Genomic DNA, 22792 nt, shown 5'->3' on the forward strand with positions numbered 1-22792 from the left:
TTCCCACGTCTACCTTTGTGCTGGCTGGAGGCTTTGGATTCAGAGGGAGCTAGAGACTGAAGCTGGCTGGAGACATTCTGACAAGAACTAAAGCCAAGGCTGCCTCCAGAAGCTCCCCAAGAAAATCTGCCCACACAGAGAAAGACTATGATTTACAGAAACAGATCATGACATTTTGGCGCCCAACATGGGGCAAGGACTTTTGCTTATCCTGAGATAAGCTGATTCTGAGCCCTTTAGGGAGCTAGTCTGGACTTCACAATGCTCATATGGGGCTTCCTGGTGATAGCATCATCCCCTGAGGTATCAAGACTGGAAAAAACCACTTGACTCTAAAAGCCTCCTTACAGAATATGTGGCTGATCATTTAATAGGCATGATATTAAGGCAAATCTCTGCTGTTCTCTTTGAATAAAGTTACAAATGGGCACTATATCAAACAGCACCAATTAGTTAAGAAAATATGTATCAATTTCTAATAGCTTGCTACTATCTTGGGGATTCTTCCAAGATGTTACCTCATATTAGCACAGGGGTGACAACTCTCAAGTCTACAAATGCTAAATATGCTCAAAGTTTTTTGGGTTGTTTTGGGGGCGTGGGTTGGAGGAGTAGAACTAAGATTTCGGTGGTACAAATGATTTCTAGGCCCAAAATTCCTTCTACCAAAAGTCCATCAGCATCTACGTTGTAACTTGTTGTCTGAGATTCCTGGCAGAACTAAAACAGACTCAGTGATTTCCTCAAGGGAGTCTTCTACTACATTGCATTACCTCTCAGAATATACTGTTATCAGTATGCCTTTTAAAATGCAGCCCGGGCTTTTCACAGAATATTATCATTAAAGGGGCATTGTGAACAGTGTCATTTGATGAGAAAGGTGAAAAACTCTCCACTGCTGCAAATTGCAATTTCATATTGCTTTGCAGTTAATAATTATCATTTTAGCATGGAAAATAAAATGAGTATAGAAAATTCTATTTTTCAAATAATTCTAAAAAACTTATTATTTGGTTCCTAACTCTAACTTGTGCAATTTAGGAGGTGATAAAAAATGGGCATCATTTCCAAAAAAGAAATCTATTGATTTTTGTGACATTTTCATAAAACAGAAACACACACACATACTCTCTCTCCTTCCTTCCCTCCCTTTGTCCTTCCTTCTCTCTCTCCCTCTCCCTCTGTCTTCTCTGTCTGCATCATGAGTACATATGGCAAGGTAGTTGCTTGGATAAGCAAAAAAGGAAAGGAATGCAATTCCAGCTTTCTCTCCTGATGGGGACAAAGATTTTGTCATCATTTCAAAGTGATGTTGCAAGTGAATGATAAGAATGAGTGAAAATTGGTCCTAACATTTTGAATGACATTTTTTTCTTTTCCTGAATCAGCGTATGCTTTTCCTCCACCATCTATGATCTTGTTCCAATTAATTCCAAATGACAATATTCCAATTGTCACTTAGTATGACAATATCCCAATCCCCAAATGTCAAGAAGTGGGAAGAAACATTCAAACATTCCCCTTCTTGTCAAGTTCCAGTTCCAAAGAATGTGCCTCTACTAGGAGCAACAATACAAGACAAAGATGCATCATTTCTAGCTTCATAAGGGATTATATTACATTTTGAAAGATAGAGAAATATACACTCAGATTTACCATGATGGATTTCCTTAGTGTTTTCTTCGCCTTCCATCCCTTACCTATTCCCACCTTGAAATTCCCTTTTTAGAATAATAGCTGAGAAAAGTTTGGTTGTGGTTTGTCCTTTGCCACAGGACACAAAGAGAAGGGTAGAGACTGGGATGCATATGATTCCAAACTAAAGGTTCTTGTTCCACATTTCTTAAGATTTCTAAGGCTCTCCCTTCTGGAGACTCCTACTATGGGACCCACTGAGTAACCTGAATACAGAAAAAAAAAAATACCACTAGCTATCAGGGTTTTAACTTCCAAAAAATTCTTTCTAAAAGCATTCATTTATCAATGCCCCCCAAATACCCTCACATTTAATCATGGATTTTCTAGTCCTAGAGGTGTCTAATTACTAATATCAGAGACAAAAAGACTTTTACTTCCAAAGTCAGTTGATGTCAGTCTAATTGGCCACATAATCCACAAAAGGTCAAACAAAACTGATTTGTGTTTTTGGAGAAACATCACTCTGAATTAGTTATCTCACCCAGCTTCTTTGCTGTCTTCAGAAAGACAACATATCAGCTGTACTCACAAGTGACTCATTAATAAGACAGCTACACAAGTGCTTTTGTTCTCTGGAGAACATTTTATGACATCAAACCACATATTAATGTCTCTATAGTTTAAAACACATGACAAACTGGCCTTAAATCTTATCTATACCACAATTTCTAGAAAGTCTTACATGGAATGTCATCTGACTTTATATATTATGTATATTTATAAACTAATTTCAAAAGGCATCTCATCCCATACCCTGCCCCTACTTATATCCTTACTGAGTTTGAGTTGACCTTTACAATTGACAATATCTTTTAAGAAAATGGCTTCATTTTTATTTTAACTACATATGATTTCTACTAAAACATCATTAAAACAATACAAACTTAAAGACAGCCAAAATGCTACAAAGGGTAAAGCAATGGATATGCAAGGGAGAGTCCCAGGCATCTAACTTGTGTTACATCTGGGTTATTGCCAAATATTTTTGTAGAAAGGAAATGCTGATGAGATTTCTACAAGATTAAATGATTCCATGAATCACAGAATATTTCAGGTAAAATATCTACATAGTAAAAGCATATGTGACACAATTTTTTAATAACACAAATGCAGTCTTTTAATGTAGCCAATTATACCTAAAAATTCATAAAAGTGAGTATATTCCTATAGTCAAAAAGGAAATTTACTGTGGCTGAAAGAACAGCAGCTCTAAAAGATACTAAAAAGATGGCATGAGAGTATAGCAGTTAAATTTGGGGAAATTCATCTATTGTAATGAAATTTGAAAGTTCTATGTCAAAATGAGAAGAAAAATTTAGTAGAAATATTTTCTAAAGCTAAGATGAAAGGGGAATGAAATCACACCACTCTATTGTGCAACTATGAAACTCATCTCATTTGCAAATGGGGTTCAGAGAATGCTCAAGGATGACTCATGTTATATGATTTATTAATATACAGCAAATACCATTCTCCCTCACACACTGCCAACAAATGATAATGATGCTTCTTTTTACAGGAAATGAATGAAACCTTCTATATTTAACTATTTAAAGCTGGCTATTTTAAAATAAATCACATAATATTATTTCATTCATGCCAGTAGTCAAAATTACACTGAATGCTGTCCGATTCAGTTAAAATGTTGTAAAATGAAGAGATGGCAATTGTTTTTCATATCCAGGCTCTCCTTAAGTAACTAACTCAAATCACAGGGTGGTCTCATAATTTTTCCCAGTACTTTTAAATGCTTTTAATTAATCATATCAAAATTTGGAATTTATTTAGGTCTTTAATGAACAAAGAGATAAAAATTTTGAATTTATAATCTAGAAAGTGATCTGTATCTTTCTTTGAATATTTTCAAACATACTTAAATTTTTCTACATCTTAATCACCTTCTATAAATAATTATAATTATTTATATGCAAATCTCAACTGACTATAAAAATTGAATTCAATTCCTTGGTTTCTTACATTTTTCCTCTGGAAGATATTTCACCAACTATTAAGTATGTCAAGTTAAAATAATTTAATTTTTCAATTGTAAAGAACCTTAAATAAATTAAGAGTTCACTGCAACTTTTAGAAGGGAAAAGCTAATTTTTAAATACTGAAAGCAATGTAATCACTGAGGGGAAAAACAAAGTGTTGACTAAAATTTAAGTTTTTAAATGGGGAAAGATCCAGAGAAAAGTGAGGCTAGAGGATGATTTAATCCCCATCAATAAATATAAAATGTTTACTCCACAATTTTTTTCCCCCCTTTTTCTGAGGCTGGGGTTAAGTGACTTGCCCAGGGTCACACAGCTAGGAAGTGTTAAGTTTCTGAGACCAGATTTGAACTCAGGTCCTCCTGATTTCAGGGCGGATGCTCTATCCACTGTGCCACCTAGTTGCCCCATCCACAAAGTCTTAATCCCATGTCTCACAGTGACTTAAAAGTGGCCATTGTTCTGCAAGACTAGGTTTGGAGAACACAAGTTCTACCATGCAGCCTGATAAAGATTCATTAAAAAAGCAATTACACGGTCCCTTCAATAGCAGGAATCTACTTGTCAAGGATCAACCTCATTAATTGCCAAGAAAACTATCACTAGCAGGCTGTCCATTTGGTGATGGATTCTTAGGCCATGGCAAACCCGAAAGCAAGGAAAAAATAGATCATGTATCTCCAGTCCTATGACAGAAGAAGCAGGAAAGGGGGAAGAAAGAGTCAAAAAGTTTTAGATTATTTAACAACATTGACTAAGCTCATTACAGGGTAGGTTTTTAACCAATGACGACTGGAAAGTAGACATACTAAAGGAAGTGAAATGCATCAATCTTGGCATGTTTAGTGTAAATAAAATCTTCAACAGAAAAAAAGTTGCAGCTAATGGAAGGATGCAACTAAAAGACTCCCTTCCGAGAGACAAAAAGATTGAGCAGAGTTAGCTTTATTCTTTGTCTAAAACATAATTTCATTACACATTTGATCATTTTTTATTTCACAAATTATATTAAATATTTGCAAAAAGACTACCATGGCAACAATTAAAGTTTATGTACCAAGATCTGTTGATCTTGAAAATGGATTACAGAAGTCACTACAAAGAACACAAGTCACTAACATACTTTTAATTTTTAGTAATTTCAATATAAAATGGGAGCAGTAATGGGTGATATTCCCCCCCCCAAAAAAAGGAAATCCAAGCACTGAGGCCAAAGCCTTGCAAAGTTATCCAGATGACAGCTGCCCATTTCTGATGATCCATAAGGGCATAAGAAAAAAAAGTAATGCTGATAGTCATCACCAAGGAAGTCTTGAGCAAGAAATCAAAGACTATAAGGACATGGTCTGGTTTTTTCCTCAAAGTTGCACATAAGAATGCAAGGTATATAGAAGAGGGGAAAAACATCAGGGACCAAACAGCCAACTGAGAAGCTGGTGTGTGATATTGGGAAGAAAATACAGAAATAACAGACCCTTGGCCAGAGATGGAGTACAAAACATCTAGGATTTCACAGGAGTCAAAATCCAAGAAAGGACTAAATAATAAAACCTATAGCTTCAAGTATCTATAGACAAATGGTGAAGATTCTGTAAATAAACAAAAGGAAATAGTAGAGGTCCTAAAGCAAGGAAACAATTTTGAGCTCATGGGTATCACTAAGACCATCTCTGGACTATTATTTTGAAAGGGTATACTTTTCCAAACGAAACAGTATAGGTAAAAGGGAGTGGAATCAGGTAGCACTATATAAGCTTTATGTTAACAAAGTATAATCATGTGGCAAAATTCAGGAACTAAAGAAGAAGGGAATCTTGGCTGAGGGTATCTGAGTATTGTTCCATGATGGGAAAAAAATGGAATTTTCCCCTGGAACTGACTCTGGAATATATCATCACCAGGACAGAAGGAAACATGAGTTTAGGGCATAGATCACAAGTCTAGCACAGATTTATGATATGATTTAAAAACAACAACAACAACAACAAAACCACCTTTAATTATCTATTCATCTGCTACAGATCAATCCTCCAAAAACTGAAGAGCTAATAACTTCTTGACTTGCTTCAAAAGGTAGAGAAGTAACAGGAATAAATTTTGATCCTGGGTCTCATTTTTACTAACAACAAGGAACTAGTGTTTGTAAAAATGATGGGACCTTTTCGGGAAGTGACCACTCTTGTATAAAGTCTGTTACCTGAGACAGAAAATCTGTCAAAATCTGATATTCACCCGAAAAGTGGGGAAAGCAAAGCTCAAATGAAAAATAAAAATAACCGTATGACCTAAAATACTATAGGCAAGTCGAGACAGAGAAGATGCTCAAGAATGAAATTTAAGAGAAGCAAGTCCACCGAGAGGGACACAATGAATTTATCTGATGAGACTGACGTGCCTAAACTACCAATCATTATATAAAAAATGTATGTCCTAAAGATGGCAGGAACAAGGCCAGGACAGGTAAAAGAGGATGAATATAAAGAGCATGTAATGCGGTAAAAATGGTAGCTTTTTTGCCTTTGTGACTTTTTAGTCTCCTTTACTAGATAATCATTCATGTCATGTATTCTAACCACAGATGTTCCACAAGACCTTCTCTTTTCTAGTAGTCTAATCTGTTCCCATAGGTTCAACTCTCACCTCAAGTAGAGGTCTATCAGTTCTAATCTCATGAAACCCAGTTCTGTATCACTGCATGGATGTCTCAATAGCAGCTCAGAGTCTGTATGTCTAATTCAAATTTCTCCTTAAACCTGCCCTCAATTCAAGCCTCTCTATTTCTATTAGGGATATCACTCTCATCTTGGTCAGCAAAGGTCAGAGATTCACTGCTTTATGACAACTTTCCTTGATCTAATCTGCTGCCAAGTCTTATTGAATCTACTTCTATGACATCTCTTACAATCATCCCCTTCAGTCCCTATATCTTGCCACTACCCATTTCAAGCCTTTATCACCTGGACTAGTAAAAGCTTGCCTTCTGATTGTTCTCTGTTGATCGCAAAATTCATTGCATACTCATTCCAAATTGTCTTAAAATGCATATCTGACCACAACCCTCACCTGAGATACACTTCCTCTGTCTCACTGAAAAATAAGCTTCTTTCAAGGCTCAGCTCAGGCTTCCTAAGTATCTCAGTTATCAGTGGATCTTATCAGCTATGTGTAGTAAATAAAACCTTGGATTTGAAGAGTGGAGACCTGAGATTGAATTCCAACTGTAGTCCTTATTATTAGTGTCATAGCCACTTACAACCTTCAGTTCCTGGAACTTGAGTGCACAGGAAAAATTTTTATAACTATTAAATATGAATTTTAATGTATAGTAGACAACATTCAAAAATGGCCCTTTCAAAAACAAAATCTGGAGGTAGACAAAGCCAAAATCATTTCAACCGTATTTCAGATTTCTTTATTTCTTCCTTTTTTTTTTTTTTTTTTTTTTGAGTAGGAAGGGGAGATAAAAACAGTTCAGGCATGCCCAAGGATTGACACTGCAAATACTTCACAACAAATTGGTATTTTGGCAGGAAGAGTATACAATCATTTCAGTCATTCAAGAACTAGATTCCTTAAATATGAGGTTACTCAATTACTTCCATGACTAATGGAGCTTTTAATCAAAGAGGAGAAAAATGCCTACCACAACTTTTGGCCCAAAAGATTAGTCTCATAAAACATCAGCCCTGTCCTGTCATTTGAAGTGCCTTTTTCTAAAGGCAAACAAACATGATCACCCTCAAAGAAGAAGCTCAGATTTAGGTTATTGCAAAAGATTTAATTTTGTACTTCCACCATGGGCTTCAAACCAAAAACCTTCCCTTGACCATGATACTCTTCCCCTTTGCTGAACTACTATGCTCTTTCCCACTCTTTACCACCAAACTTATGGGAAGAACAGTCTATCCTTTTTTTTTTTTTTTTTTTTAATTTTTATTTTATTTTATAATTATAACATTTTTTTTGACAGTACATATGCATGGGTAATTTTTTACAACATTATCCCTTGCACTTACTTCTATTCAGATTTTTTCCCTTTCTCCCCCAACCCCCTCCCCCAGATGGCAAGCAGTCTTATATATGTTAAATATATTACAGTATATTCTAGATACAATATATGTGTGTAGAACCGAATTTTTTGTTGCACAGGAAGAATTGGATTCAGAAGGTAAAAATAACAGTTTACATTCATTTCCCAGTGTTCCTTTTCTGGATGTAGCTGGTTCTGTCCATCATTAATCAATTGGAATTGGATTAGCTCTTCTCTATGTTGAAGAAATCCACTTCCATCAGCATACATCCTCGTACAGTATCATTGTTGAAGTGTATAATGATCTTCTGGTTCTGCTCGTTTCACTCAGCCTCAGTTGATGTAAGTCTCTCCAAGCCTCTCTGTATTTCTCCTGTTGGTCATTTCTTATAGAACAATAATATTCCATAACATTCATATACCATAGTTTACCCAACCATTCTCCAATTGATGGACATCCATTCATCTTCCAGCTTCTAGCCACTATGAAAAGGGCTGCCACAAACATTTTGGCACATACAGGACCCTTTCCCTTCTTTAGTAGTTCCTTGGGGTATAAGCCCAGTAGTAGTATGGCTGGGTCAAAGGGTATGCACATTTTGATAACTTTTTGGGCATAATTCCAGATTGCTCTCCAGAATGGTTGGATTCTTTCACAACTCCACCAACAATGCATCAGTGTCCCAGTTTTCCCACATCCCCTCCAACATTCATCGTTATTTGTTCCTGTCATCTTAGCCAATCTGACAGGTGTGTAATGATAACTCAGAGTTGTCTTAATTTGCATTTCTCTGATCAATAGTGATTTGGAACACTCTTTCATATGAGTGGAAATAGTTTTAATTTCATCATCTGAAAATTGTCTGTTCATATCCTTTGACCATTTATCAATTGGAGAATGGCTTGATTTCTTATAAATTAAAGTCAATTCTCTGTATATTTTGGAGATGAGGCCTTTATCAGAACCTTTAACTGTAAAAAATTTTTCCCAATTTGTTACTTCCCTTCTAATCTTGTTTGCATTAGTTTTGTTTGTGCAGAAACTTTTTAATTTGGTGTAATCAAAATGTTCTATTTTGTGATCAATAATGGTCTCTAGTTCTCCCTTGGACACAAACTCCTTCCTCCTCCACAAGTCTGAGAGGTAAACCATCCCATGTTCCTCCAATTTATTTATGATTTCGTTCTTTATGCCTAAATCTTGGACCCATTTTGATCTAATCTTAGTATGTGGTGTTAAATGTGGGTCCATGCCTAGTTTCTGCCATACTAATTTCCAGTTTTCCCAGCAGTTTTTGTCAAATAATGAATTCTTATCACAAAATTTGGGATCTTTGGGTTTGTCAAAGATTAGATTGCTATATTTATTCACTATCTTGCCCTGTGAACCTAACCTATGCCACTGATCAACTAGTCTATTTCTTAGCCAATACCAAATGGTTTTGGTGACTGTTGCTTTATAATATAGCTTTAAATCAGGTACACTTAGACCACCTTCCTCTGACTTTTTTTTCATTAGTTCCCTTGCAATTCTCGACCTTTTATTCTTCCATATGAATTTTGTTGTTATTTTTTCTAGGTCATTAAAATAGTTTCTTGGGAGTCTGATTGGTATAGCACTAAATAAATAGATTAGTTTAGGGAGTATTGTCATCTTGATTATATTCACTCGGCCTATCCAAGAACACTGAATGTCTTTCCAATTATTTAAATCTGACTTTATTTTTGTGGCAAGTGTTTTGTAATTTTGCTCATATAATTCCTGGCTCTCCTTTGGTAGATATATTCCCAAATATTTTATACTATCGACTGTTATTTTGAATGGAATTTCTCTTTGTATCTCTTGCTGTTGCATTTTGTTGGTGATATATAAGAATGCTGAGGATTTATGTGGATTTTGTATCCTGCGACTTTGCTAAAATTCTGAACTATTTCTAATAGCTTTTTAGCAGAGTCTTTGGGGTTCTCTAAGTATACCATCATGTCATCTGCGAAAAGTGACAATTTGATTTCTTCATTTCTTACTCTAATTCCTTGGATCTCTTTCTCGGCTCTTATTGCCAAGGCTAGAGTTTCTAGTACTATATTGAATAGTAATGGTGATAGTGGGCAACCTTGTTTCACTCCTGATCTTACAGGGAAAGGTTCTATTTTATCACCATTACATATGATGTTTACTGAAGGTTTTAAATATATGCTCCTTATTATTTTAAGGAATAGTCCATTTATTCCTATACTCTCAAGCGTTTTTAGTAGGAATGGATGTTGGATTTTATCAAATGCCTTTTCTGCATCTATTGAGATGATCATATGGTTTTTATTAATTTGATTATTAATATGGTCAATTATACTAATAGTTTTCCTAATATTAAACCAGCCCTGCATTCCTGGTATAAATCCCACTTGGTCATAGTGTATTATCCTGGGGATGATTTTCTGAAGTCTATTTGCTAATATCTTATTTAAGATTTTAGCATCAATATTCATTAAGGAAATTGGTCTATAGTTTTCTTTCTCAGTTTTCGATCTACCTGGTTTAGCTATCAGTACCATGTCTGTGTCATAGAAGGAATTTGGTAGGACTCCTTCAATCCCTATTTTTTCAAATAGTTTACATAGCATTGGAGTTAGTTGTTCTTTAAATGTTTGGTAGAATTCACCTGTAAATCCATCTGGTCCTGGGGACTTTTTCTTAGGAAGTTGGTTAATAGCTTGGTCTATTTCTTTTTCTGAGATGGGACTATTTAGACTACTTACTTCTTCCTCTGTTAATCTGGGCAAGCTATATTTTTGAAGGTATTCTTCCATTTCATTTAAGTTATCGAATTTATCAGCATAAAGTTGAGCAAAGTAGCTCCTAACTATTAGAACAGTCTATCCTTACTATTTTGATTTATGCATCACTCACTTATTCCCTCAAACCAAACTGGATTTAAGCAGTTAATGTTCTAATAAAATTGTGGTTTGCAAGGTCACCCACCACTTACCAATGCCCCTTCCCCCTCCCCCCAATTCTTCCTTAAATAGTAGGGAATCAGAACTGGCAGCACATGCAAGAAATCCTCCAATTACAAAGAGGAAGGACTGCTGGTCCCAATATTATGCTAACTCATTGGGAAAGGCCCAAGCAGCAGCAACACCATTTACTCATAGCAATGTAAGATGCCTTTAGGCAAGATATGTTGATAATATAACCCCGACTACTATTAGTGGCTCTCCACTGCCAACCAAATAAAATATGAACTTCCTAGCCTTTCATATCTCTTATTATTTTACACACATTTCACAGACCAGCCAAATACACCTCATCTGTAAAATAGTAAAGGAAGTGGGAAGAAGATGTGAATGCTATGGAGACCTGGAGTAGAAAATCTTCCTGATCTCTTCTAGCATCAAATCTAAGATACAACTGCTTTCTGACAATTTTTACCTCCATCCTTCATAAAATGACTAAAACAATCTTTCCAATACACGCATGAACAGGTCAGAATTGCTCCAAACCCTTTATGTCCTTCCCATTGGCTACAACGTTTCCCAATGGTTTTAAGTATAAGAGCCTTTATAATGTCTGTATCTGTATGTTTGTATGTAGGTGTGTATGTATATGTGTATATATAGTACATGTCCATCCCCTGATTTTATTTAGTCTTATGTCACCAATTGCCTATGGAACATTTCAAACACTTGAGATGTCCCAGACACCTATAAAACACTTTTTTTGAGCTCATTATTTTCCCCCCAAAACTCTCCTCCCACATCCTTCTAATCTCTTGGATTCTCTCTAACCTAGAGTTCCTAATCTTTCAACTTGGCTGCTTCTGCCCCTCAGCTCCGGCCCTCAACACCTCTTAGTCTTCAGATCAGTCTTCCCGATTTAATCTCTCCCATTTCAGTCAATCTTATCCACTGCTACCAAAGAAATTTTCCTTATAAGGAGATCTGACCATGTCACTCAATCAATTCCAATGTCCTCCTACTGTTTCAAGGCTCCAATAAAACTCTTCTGTTTAGTTCTTTGAGCCCAATACAACCTAGCCTCAATGATCTTTGGAGACTCCATGGACATTATTCCCCCTCCCACATTCTGACAGACAGGAAAACTGGTCAATACTAAATCTTCTGCCTCTTATCTTTTTGGACAGGCCAATCCACAGGCCTGGAAAGCCCTGTTTCCTCACCTCTTTATAGAGTCCCTACCTTTTCCTTTAAGATGCAGCTTAAGCACTAACTCTGGAATGAAGCCTTTTCTGATGCTACAACTGCTACTGCCCACTGCTCCTCCCCCAAAACCTTTCTGTTTTGTGTACATGTGTATTTATTCACTGTATATTTATGCATGTACTTCTTGTCTCTCTTTTTGGAATAAAAGGTCCTTGAGAGTAGCAGGTACTAGTTGATGGTTTATACTCGAATCCTCAGCACCTTGCACAGGGCCAGGCACACAATAGGCTCTTAATAAATGCTTGCTGGCTAATTCAGAAGTATTTGAAAAACAATTGTCTCTGTGTTTGCTTGTTGAAACCTGGGATTCTATTAGTTCCAGAAGTTCCTAATGAGGAAACTCCTTATACTAGTTCAAATCTGGAATGGTCGAGAGAGAACTGCCTACATAATTTGCTCAGGGTCACACAGACTGTTTCAGGATTTGAACTTAGATCTGTCTAAGTGAACTGGCTCATGGAAAAAAAGACAATGACTGGGAGGGACCCTAATTCAAAGCCAACCTCTGATAACTGCGATCTGCTTGGCCCTGAGCAATCATAGAGCCTCTCTAGGCCTCAGCTTCTGTATTGGTGAAATAGGGTTGGCCTACAACTCTAAATCTGTAAGTCTGATTCTTGGGTCTGTAATATCCAGTCCTGGTCTCTCTCCTAATCCAGTCCCCAAAATCCTTGCTTCTTCTTAAATTTCTTTTAACAATGGAGGGCATTACCACCCCCAAGTCACCCAGGCTTCTTCATCTCAGCCCACAATCCTGGCTCTGTATCCTGTCTCTAACAGGTAATGTTGGTGTCTGTCTAGTGGTCCTACCATCTCTTCAACTAGAGTAGTCCCAACTTCACAGAATGCATGAATTGAGTCGCCTCCCCACCCCCAACAGAGACTGCCTCAAGAGGAGAGAAGTATTGCAAGGAGGGGTTGTTCCAAAAGACTTCAAAGTTTCCTTTCCAGTTATCCTATGAACAACTCCATCCCACTCTCCCAAAACTTCACAGGACTTGTTCTCCCCCCACACTCTTGCTCCCCTTCATGTGTGCTTTCACTCAAATTCAGTTACAGGCCCTATCATCTCTGGCTTCTGTGAATCATGCAGGCCACTCCCATGTTTGAAATGCAATACACCACCTCCTCCCTACCTGAAGAAAACCTGATCATTTTTCAAGTACAAGCTTAGCTACTATTTTTTTTTCTTTCATATTTAAGTTTAATTTGAATTACTAACATTTTCTCCATCACTTTCTTAACTCTAGATAATCAAATAACTGATAAACCAATCCCTGATTTATAGCAGTTGTTGATTTCCAAGATCTAAAGGGTCACACTGGAAATTTAACACTAAGCTCTCAAAAGTTGCTTTGGTCAGCTACCATCTTTCAGCAGAAAACAAAAGGAACCTAAATTTTCTTACAATGCTTTGAATCTCTGTTCTCCATTTCTGATGTCTAAATAGGAATTCTAATTATTGGGGTCCATGCTGTAGTCTCCCTTCAGATTATGGCCTCCTACAAAACAGAAGTGTTGTCCCTACATACAATCCATGTCTCCTTGGCATCCAAAACAGAATCTTGTGCCTAAAAGTACAGAGGAATAAACACTCTTTGAATTAAAGGAAGACAAACACCAGCTTCAAATATAGGGTCAAAAGAGAGCTGTCTTCAATGGGAATTAGAATTTCATCCCTAAAATATATATTTGCAATGACAATTATCTTCATATTAGTCAGATACCAATTTTATCTATGCCTTTAAATAATAGTCTGACACATTATGTTTTTACAGAAATGAACCACTTTTAGAGATATAGGAGCTAGAAAAAAAGATGACAAAAATAATTTAAAGATAAGTTTAGAAGTCAGAGCATACATCTACAATATCATTGAGAAGAAAAAAAAAAAACCTATTTGGGGGGAAATCCTGTAATTACTACTTCTGTGCTGAACCTCCATTAGTAATAGTTCTAGTATCAAACCAAGTAACTGATTTTAAAAAGTATGCCCCTGAAGCATGAACTGATTTAATATTAATACATACAATCATTCTAAAATCTTACATGAGTTGTTCACTAGTCTAGGATAGATCAAGACTAACAAGATCAGATCAAAAATCTAAATAATCTGGCCTAATGGAAACTCTGATTTACAGAGTTTAGAATACATATAAATTCTTCTGGCTATCAGCGAATGAAAATGTCACTGGTATTTTAAGTAGCAAATAATTGCTTTCATGAGGAAAATGCCAAGCACAATGATTTTTTTCCCTTTAATGTCATTTTGCTTGGAAGAGAGGGATAGAACAGAATGATCATGCCATTGGATTGAATTTGATCGAAGGAATTAGGTTTGTTTCCCCTAGAAGAGAAAATCAAAGGATGACTGCCTACAAATATTGAAAGACTGTGATATAGCTGAATTAAGATTTTGCTCTACTTGGTTCCAAATGGCAGAACTATTAATAATTAATTAAAATTGAAGGCAAAGGTGGCTATATGCTAGCCATAAGTGTGGCCAAAAAAAAGAAATGGCAACCTCAGGATATGGTATCTCACACAAATGGAGATCAACAAATGAAGGCTTGTTGGTAGGAAGTAGGATGGTAGGAAAGAGCTTTCTGATTAGGTCTAGCCTCGACTACTAAGTGGATTCTGAAGTTCCTTCTGAATAAGATCTTATGAGTATGAGTCACACAGTGAAAATTTTAACTTCAGGGAAGGTGGTGTAGGCATATTCCAAAAATATATGACAATAACAAATAGAGGTACATGCATCCCAAGGATCCATCTCTAATGTCAATAAATAACAATATATTACAAATTTTATGCTCTAAGGTTTACAAAAAGTCTTTTGATACTCACAATAAACCGTGTGAGATAAGTTTTATTATTATCTCCAATTTAAAAATGAAGAAACTGAAGCTGCAATAAGCCAGTGCCATATCACTATTAAGTTTCTGAGGAAAATCTGAGTGTCTTCCAGATCGAAGTTCATCACTATGTTCACTATACCATATTGTGGCTAAAAAGCACTATTCACATGAGTAGTATTCTAAAGTAAATTCTTATTCTTCTTGCATATTTCTAGTAAAGACAATGTATTTGTAAATAATTTATGCATCTATAGCTTTCAGCATTCACAATATGAATTCAGAATGGTTTGAAAACATATTAAGCCTCAAAGTATAAGAAAAATGTTTTTCCTTTTAGAAAAGGGAGAGGGTTTTTCACTCATTTGCTTCAACTCAAATATCTACGAGATCAAGAATAGAATACAGAACTCCAAATACTGCCTTGTACTTAATAACATAATATGATCTGATTGCTCATCATTTTAAGAGTCTATCTAGGACATTCCAAAGAGGCAATGTATCAAATTTCCCAATATAGAAGGCAATTTATTACAGGCTAGAAATCTGTTCCTTCAAGGAAAAGAAAGATAATGGGTACTTGTAGCACACATACCCAAATCAACAATTTGATCTCCTGTTATAAAGCTTTAACACATCCTTTCTACTTATGTAACACTACTAAATTTACATGGCCCATGTCATATCTTCTGTGAAATGGGGACAAATTCACTTATATGAAAATGTCAGAATTTCAGAGGAAATTCATTCATTAGAAGGAAATCTACACAATCGACAGCCACAGTAACATTCCATATTCCTCTTCTTAAAACTGATCATTCGGACTGATATTAAGACTACAATTAGCTTTTAAAACAACAACAACAACAACAAAAACCCAGCAAGACTAAATGTAAACAGCCTATTTGACTTTTAAGTTTTAGCATTTCAGTGGGAGTATCTGAATAAATCAGGGTGAAGAGCATATGTAAGTACAAACAATAGAAAGAATAATACCATTGGTGATCACTATAAGTAAGAAACAAGTGGACATAAAAGGAAAAAAAAAACCCCAAAGTTTGATCAGAAAAGCAATCTCAGGCTCGTATACTACACATAACAGAAACAGCATTGAGCTCCAAATCATGGGGTTGGCATCCTAGTTATTTTGAGTTTGCCATTGTATGATTTCAAGCTAAACATACTTTTACCTTTCTGTTCTTTAATTCTCTCACAAAATGAAGGCACTGGAGATAGTCTCCTTTCAAGCTCTACAATCCTCTGATCCTATTAAATATTTCTATTATCGATAGAGGAAAAAAATATGATACTGTTATAATTCCTATAGAAGGATGAAACAGTTCAACTATGGAGTTCGGTAGTTTGCCTCAAATAGAAAAATGTGCTGAGAGCACAGAACTCTAAACTTCAAAACTGAAGACTATGAAGAACAAAGGAAATCATCTAGAAAAAAATCAAGGAGAAGGAACCCCAAAATCAATGGGAATATGGGGGGATGAGGGAGGAAGAGAGTGAGTTTGAAACAAACATCTGATGAAAGGCTGATATCCAACATATATAATGAACTGACACAAATACACAATCATTCTGCAACAGGCAAGCAGACAAAAATTGCCTGGGTTGAATAGATGCAAACCATCTTAATCATATGAAAAAAGTGCTCCAAATCATTAATAATAAAAAGAAATTTGTGATAAACTAGCTAAAGAGACAGGAAAATGTATACAAAAGAAGAGAGTGACCAAAAGCAACAATTTTAGCAGAGTAGTCAAGAAGGATGAAAACTAAGAAAAAATCAGATGAGCTGGAGAAGAAGGCATTGCTGGTAACTTTGGGCAAGAATAATTTCATTTCATTTGAGTGATAAGGTCAGCAATCAGACTGCAAAAAGTTAAAGAGAGAAGAAATGCAAGCCTGAGTATAAATAAACTTTTCTAGGAATATGGCTGAGAGAGCGAGGAGACATATACAATGAGTGCTTTTAGGAACAATGAAGTGTGGTGAATGTTTTATATGGCTGGGGACATTTGGTCATGTCTGAACATAATCAAGGAGGAACCAGTAGATAAGCTGAAGATGCAATCCTCAATGAGAATACAATCAGCTGAAGAATCCAGGAGAAGATGGCATCAAGGACACATGTAAGGAGGCTAGCCTTATAAGGAAAAGGGACATCTCATTATCTTAGATAGAGTTTTGAGGAGGAAAGAGGAAATTAATGGTGAATAGGCTTAATTTTCCCAGAAAAGTAAGAGGCAAATTCCTCACCTATGATAAGGGAATGAGAAGCTTAAAGAGAGCAGAAAAGGTCTGGAATATCAAATACAATCATTTATTTCTGCAAAAGCATTCAGAGTTTAGTCTAAAGATAAATGTGGAATTGTATACCACACTAAGCCCTGAATAGTGATAATATAAATCTGATTAAGAAAAATGAATAACCACCTTATTATTTGGAATGGAGAAACATGGGAATACTGTAAGAACAGTGGAGAATGGTATTTGATACTTATTCTAAGATACCAAAAAAAGTATATCTACATTTATTTATGAAGTAATTACTTATTCTTTTATATCTTAGAAATGAAAGAAGCAAGAAAAGAGTCATAACGTCCTTTACTATGTAAAACACACAACAAAGAAGAGGAATCAAGTTTAATTTTCAAAGACATATAGCTAAAGCAAATATCGATGGATTAAAAAGAGTTTGTCTTAACAAAAGGTTCCAAATTATAAAATATCTTTATATTACAAATCCTAGTTTGGATTTTCTTTTTTCTTTCTTTTTAAAAAATTATTATTATAGCTTTTTATTTACAAGATATATGCATGGGTGATTTTTCAGCAATGACAATTACAAAACCTTTTGTTCCAATTTTTCCCCTCCTTCCCTACCCTCCCCCAGATGGCAGGTTGAGCAATACATGTTAAATATGTTAAAGTATATGTTAAATACAATATATGTATACATGTCCATACAGTTATTTTGCTGCACAAAAAGAATCAGATTTTGAAATAGTATACAATTCACCAGTGAAGGAAATAAAAAATGCAGGTGGACAAAAATAGAAGGATCGGGAATTCTATGTAGTGGTTCACAGTCATCTCCCAGAGTTCTTTCACTGGGTGTAGCTGATTCAGTTCATTACTGCTCTATGAAACTGATTTGGTTCATCTAATTGTTGAAAAGGACCACGTCTCTCAGAATTGATCATCATATAGTATTGCTGTTGAAGCCTAGTTTGGATTTTCAAGGGATGTCCCTTCTTTACAATTAGATGACTTGTATTTACTAAGCTACAAACATTGCCTTTAGGTTGTCAAGATTATTAAAACAGAAATTTATCAACAACCAATGATTGTATTTTCTTCAATCATGTAACTATATTGGTTTAGCATATATTAAACAGAAAAACTATTACCTCCATAGAGATTCGTCTGTGTATCCGGTTTCTGAGACAAACACCTGTTGGAGATTGAACTTCATCGGATGAAGTCCCTGAAGCTTGGTCACTTTCACCATCTGATCCCATTTTTAAATTTTCATGAACAATATCTGAGCCATAAAAAAAGCACACATTATTTTCCTTAGAGGATGGATTAAACCCCTCGTGAACATGTTTTCAATTATTACAAGTAAAATTATAATTTAATTTCAACTAAATTGTAAAAGTTATGTGATATATTTCACTTAAATTCTAAGAACAGTCTCAGTAGAAGTCCTTAATTAATTTAATATCAAAAACATTATTTCTCAAAGTAATTCTAGTTAACAGCTTAGAATTTTGAGGTTTAAAATGAAGGTTTTATAAAGGATCAATTCTGGAGTATTGTTTTTATACTGGATAAAATATATTATGTATATTCAAAAAATAATGGACACCTACCTCAATATTATGGAAAATAAAATTAGAAAAAAAACCATCTTCACATACCTCCTCCAACCCTTGAACATTTTAATTATCTTCTGATTCAGGTATCAATTCTAACCAGCCTAAATTAATTTAAATTCAGTCCAGACTAATCAGGCCAGTAAACTTTTCTGCTGCTCTTCTTTTTTTTTCAATGGTTCTATACCTGCTGATCCTATTTCTCTTTTTCTTGTTCCACGTGATTAGGCTTTTCACGCAATTGCTTTTTTTAAGATCACTAATGCACTCCCTGACAAGCTCCTTGGTGAATTCTAAGTCTTCCTCAAACCCAATTCTTGGGTTGCCTTCAGCATTGCTGAGCACCCCCAATTCCTTGAAATTCTTCTTTGTCTCTGACCAATCTTTCCATTCCTTGGACTAATTTCTTGATCCTTAACTGTGTGCCACAATGTTCTACTCTCTGTTCTTCTTTTTTCTCTTTGTAAGTTCATTCTGACTCAACCTGCTTGATGAGCTTGCCTACTTTGACACCAAGTATCATCCTATATTAAAGATTATCAAGTTTTCAATCCTATATTTCCAAAAATTTTGTCTACATTAAAGTTTTAAAAACTTAGCTCTGCTTAATGCTAAGTTAGTAAGTTGACATTTTTTAGATTATGAGTGACAAATATTAAACACCTCAAGTATTTTAGGAATTGCTTCAGAAGTTTTGGCCCAAATAGAAGATGAAAAAACACTTGTCTCTATTTTTCATAATAGTCACCAAATTGGATTTTTAGAGACATTGCTCAGAAAAAAATAAAATAGCAATACAGATATAAATGACCAACAATGAATTAATTCCACTTAAGATGTATATAGCTCAAAAAAATTTTATACAGCAGAATTTTTAAAATTTACAATAATCTAATATTGAAGTATCCAAAGCCAATGTGATAATCCACAACTTTGGGATCATTGAAGAAATGAGAATGCTGTAACTTCATGGGAAAAGGTCTTTTTACTTCTATGTACTGATGTCAGCTATATTATTAATTATAAAATAAACTTTTAAAAAATGTGTGTACATTTAGATGTGTGTATATAAATCAATGAACATTTAAAATGCTTGATGAATACCATTACTTTCTCCTCCATTTACTTCACAATCACTGTTATAACCCTAATATAACTTTTTATATCCACTCACTCTCCCTTCAAATTCATTCATCTTTCATAGCATTGCTTATACAGACTCATACATATTCAAATCACTACAACTTGCCTCCTATTCAAGAATCTCCAGTCTGATGCCAACCTATTTTCAAGTTTCATAGAACCTTTCAAGTACTCTATATTCTAGTCAAAATAGATCTTGATTATTCTTATTTCCACATCTTTACTCTCTAGACCTGCTATGTGTTGAAGGCTCTTTCCTTCCCCCTGTCTTCACTTAATTCTTATCCATTCTTTAAAAGCTAAATAAAAATTTCACTGGCATTCATTCCCTGGTCATGAATGACACTTGGTATTTCAAAGAGACACCTCTTTAAAGAACCTCAGAGTAGTCTGTCTATATTTCCCTTAAGCTCTTAGCATGTGCTGTAGTCCCATTTCTCTAGCAGTCGCATTAAGGTGGAAACTTCATTTAATCTAAAAGTTTTATCTCTTCCAGCACTTACCATGTTTCCTCTACACTAGAGATGCTTCATAAGGACTTACTGTCTTGTTCTCAATATATAAACTTATTACAAATAATTTATTCAGAAAACAATGTGATGTAACATCAATAAAAATGAAACGAAAATTTAAACAGTGCAGCCAAATATAATCTGTATATGAAAATTAAAAAGCATATGAAATGGTGTTAACCTTGCCTTTTCTTTGATCCTTTCCCCATTTTTCATTAAGTTTTCCTCTAAAATTGTCTAATGAAATATCTTTTCATTTTTATATTTTATTATATTTTTATTATATTATTTATATTATTACATTTTTATTTATATTAGCTAATAGAACTATATTACATTTAGCAATAATTACTTTCTTTTTTTCCTAGAAAACATAAACACAACTCTCAGGCAAGTTAATAAAATATCTTAGGCAGTTAAACACTTTAAATTGATGAAAGCCTCATTAAAATGATCATCTTGGAATTTTTCAACATATATATATCCCGTTTTAAAAAGAGGGGAAAGGTGGAGAGGGAAGGGGGAAAAGACAGTCTACACTCACATAGTGGATAAAAATCCAACCCTGAAGTCAGGGAAGTATAGGTTCAAAGTCTTTTGTTTACTTGTTTGTTTGTTTGTTTATTTGTTGCTAGGCAATTAGGATTAAGTGACTTGTCCAGGGTCATACAAGCTAATAAGCATTAAGTGTCTAAAGACAGATTTGAACTTAGAGCCTCCTAAATTCAGGGCCTCCTTCTACCTAGCTGCACCTCAAATTCTTCTCCAAATACAAATGGCCATGGCCCTAGGCAAAAGTCTTTCAGTGAGGTTCCTAGACAATTCTCTAAGAGCTAAGTTGAAGAGGGAAAGATCTGCATCCTCACTAGGAGAATCCTGCAACAATGAAATCACTAGTCAAAACAAAATAACAAAATAAACAAAACAATTTCTATCAAGAGAAAAAAAATTAATTAAAACTGCATTATATTATATTAATTAATAAATAATTACATTACTTACCTAAACTAAATATTAAAGATTGGCAGCTGACAGGTGGTTTCAAATGTATTTGGGAGGGGGGGGAGGGGGCTGAGGCAATTGGGGTTAAGTGACTTGCCCAGGGTCACACAGCCAGGAAGTGTTAAATATCTGAGGCCACATTTGAACTCAGGTCCTCCTGACTTCAGGGCTGGTGCTTCTCCACCTAGCTGCGCCTGACAGATAGTTTCAATTGCTACCTTTCCCTAGCCAGAAAATCAAGTATCTAACCTTAAACTTACCCAAGTACTTCTAAAATTATGCTGATAATGAATAGACATTTATAAACTTCTAACCACTGTTTTCTAAATGAGATTTATTTATATTTAGAGCTAGGAGAATGATTAAACAACATAATTCAATGTAAAAACTGATCTTATTAATCTTATTAATCAGAACACAAAATGGCCTATAGTCATATAGTTTAATAGCTTAATTATTTAATATTAATATTTAATAATTATACTAATATTGATGTTTTATTATTTATATAAATTAATTACTAAGATATTAATATTACATATTATAATTATATGTTAATTATTTAATGCCCTAGTTAATAATTACAAGTCAGCTTTTGTCCCTGAATATTATTTACAAATACCAAAAAATTGGTTAAAAAGCTAGACTATATTGACACATATAATATGCTATATTTAACATATATGTAAAATGTGTCTATGTCTCACATATAAAAATATATGATAGCCATGTAAAAGTATAATCAGAAAATTGAAATTGAGCTTTTTAGAAATAATAGCTGCCAGTCTAGAATATTTGGTTTTGGTAAGTATTTAATGTCGGGTTGCAATTCCTATTGTTAAATATTGATTTTTTTCTTTCTAGATTTTTTGTTTGACTAGTGATTTCATTGTTGCAGGAGTCTCCTGGTAAGGATGCATATCTTCCCCTCTTATTTCAAACAATCAGTGGGCTCTTAATTTCATCAATACTAAAGTGTTTTGTAAGAATCTACATTTCAAAATGTGTGAAACTGATTTTGTGAACTTAACACCTTATTTACAAAAAATAATAAATAAGACTCATTTCTTTCTTAAAATTGTTCCCATGGCTATCTTAATGTAAATGATGAATTTCCAAAGCTTATTTTGAACTCAGAAATCAAAAGCCACATATTTAATATGAACAATTAATATTTGTTATTAAGGAATGAAACCATTCCACATAAGTAATTACTCCAAATAACAAATTTTAAGCCTTTAAATGGATTAAAAATTTTAAAATTATAAGCCATTTGGTTGAAATCTTTCAAAAATGTCTTTTCCCATTCCCCTGCCTTCTCTATACATTCCATTCTAGTTCTCTAATCCCTCACTACACAGACTAGGGGCCACTATGGATATGTCCTCAGAAAACAATTCCTATGAAATTGAAAAAACAGCCAGGATAGATGAATGTGTTTGCC

The 22792-nt window shown here is 34.6% G+C and overlaps 1 protein-coding gene across 2 annotated transcripts in view; it reads right to left on the reverse strand.

Moving 5' to 3' along the window:
- The window catches only part of CDK17 (cyclin dependent kinase 17), a 142228-nt gene that overhangs the window by 44602 nt on the left and 74834 nt on the right, over positions 1–22792 (reverse strand). For both annotated transcript variants that reach the window (XM_074271316.1, XM_074271315.1), the window contains exon 4: positions 18224–18357. In XM_074271316.1, coding sequence (XP_074127417.1) covers positions 18224–18357 — 134 coding nt within the window. The remainder of the gene's footprint in view (positions 1–18223; positions 18358–22792) is intronic.

This window comes from Sminthopsis crassicaudata, chromosome 5, assembly GCF_048593235.1.
Source record: "Sminthopsis crassicaudata isolate SCR6 chromosome 5, ASM4859323v1, whole genome shotgun sequence".
NCBI lineage: Eukaryota > Metazoa > Chordata > Mammalia > Dasyuromorphia > Dasyuridae > Sminthopsis > Sminthopsis crassicaudata.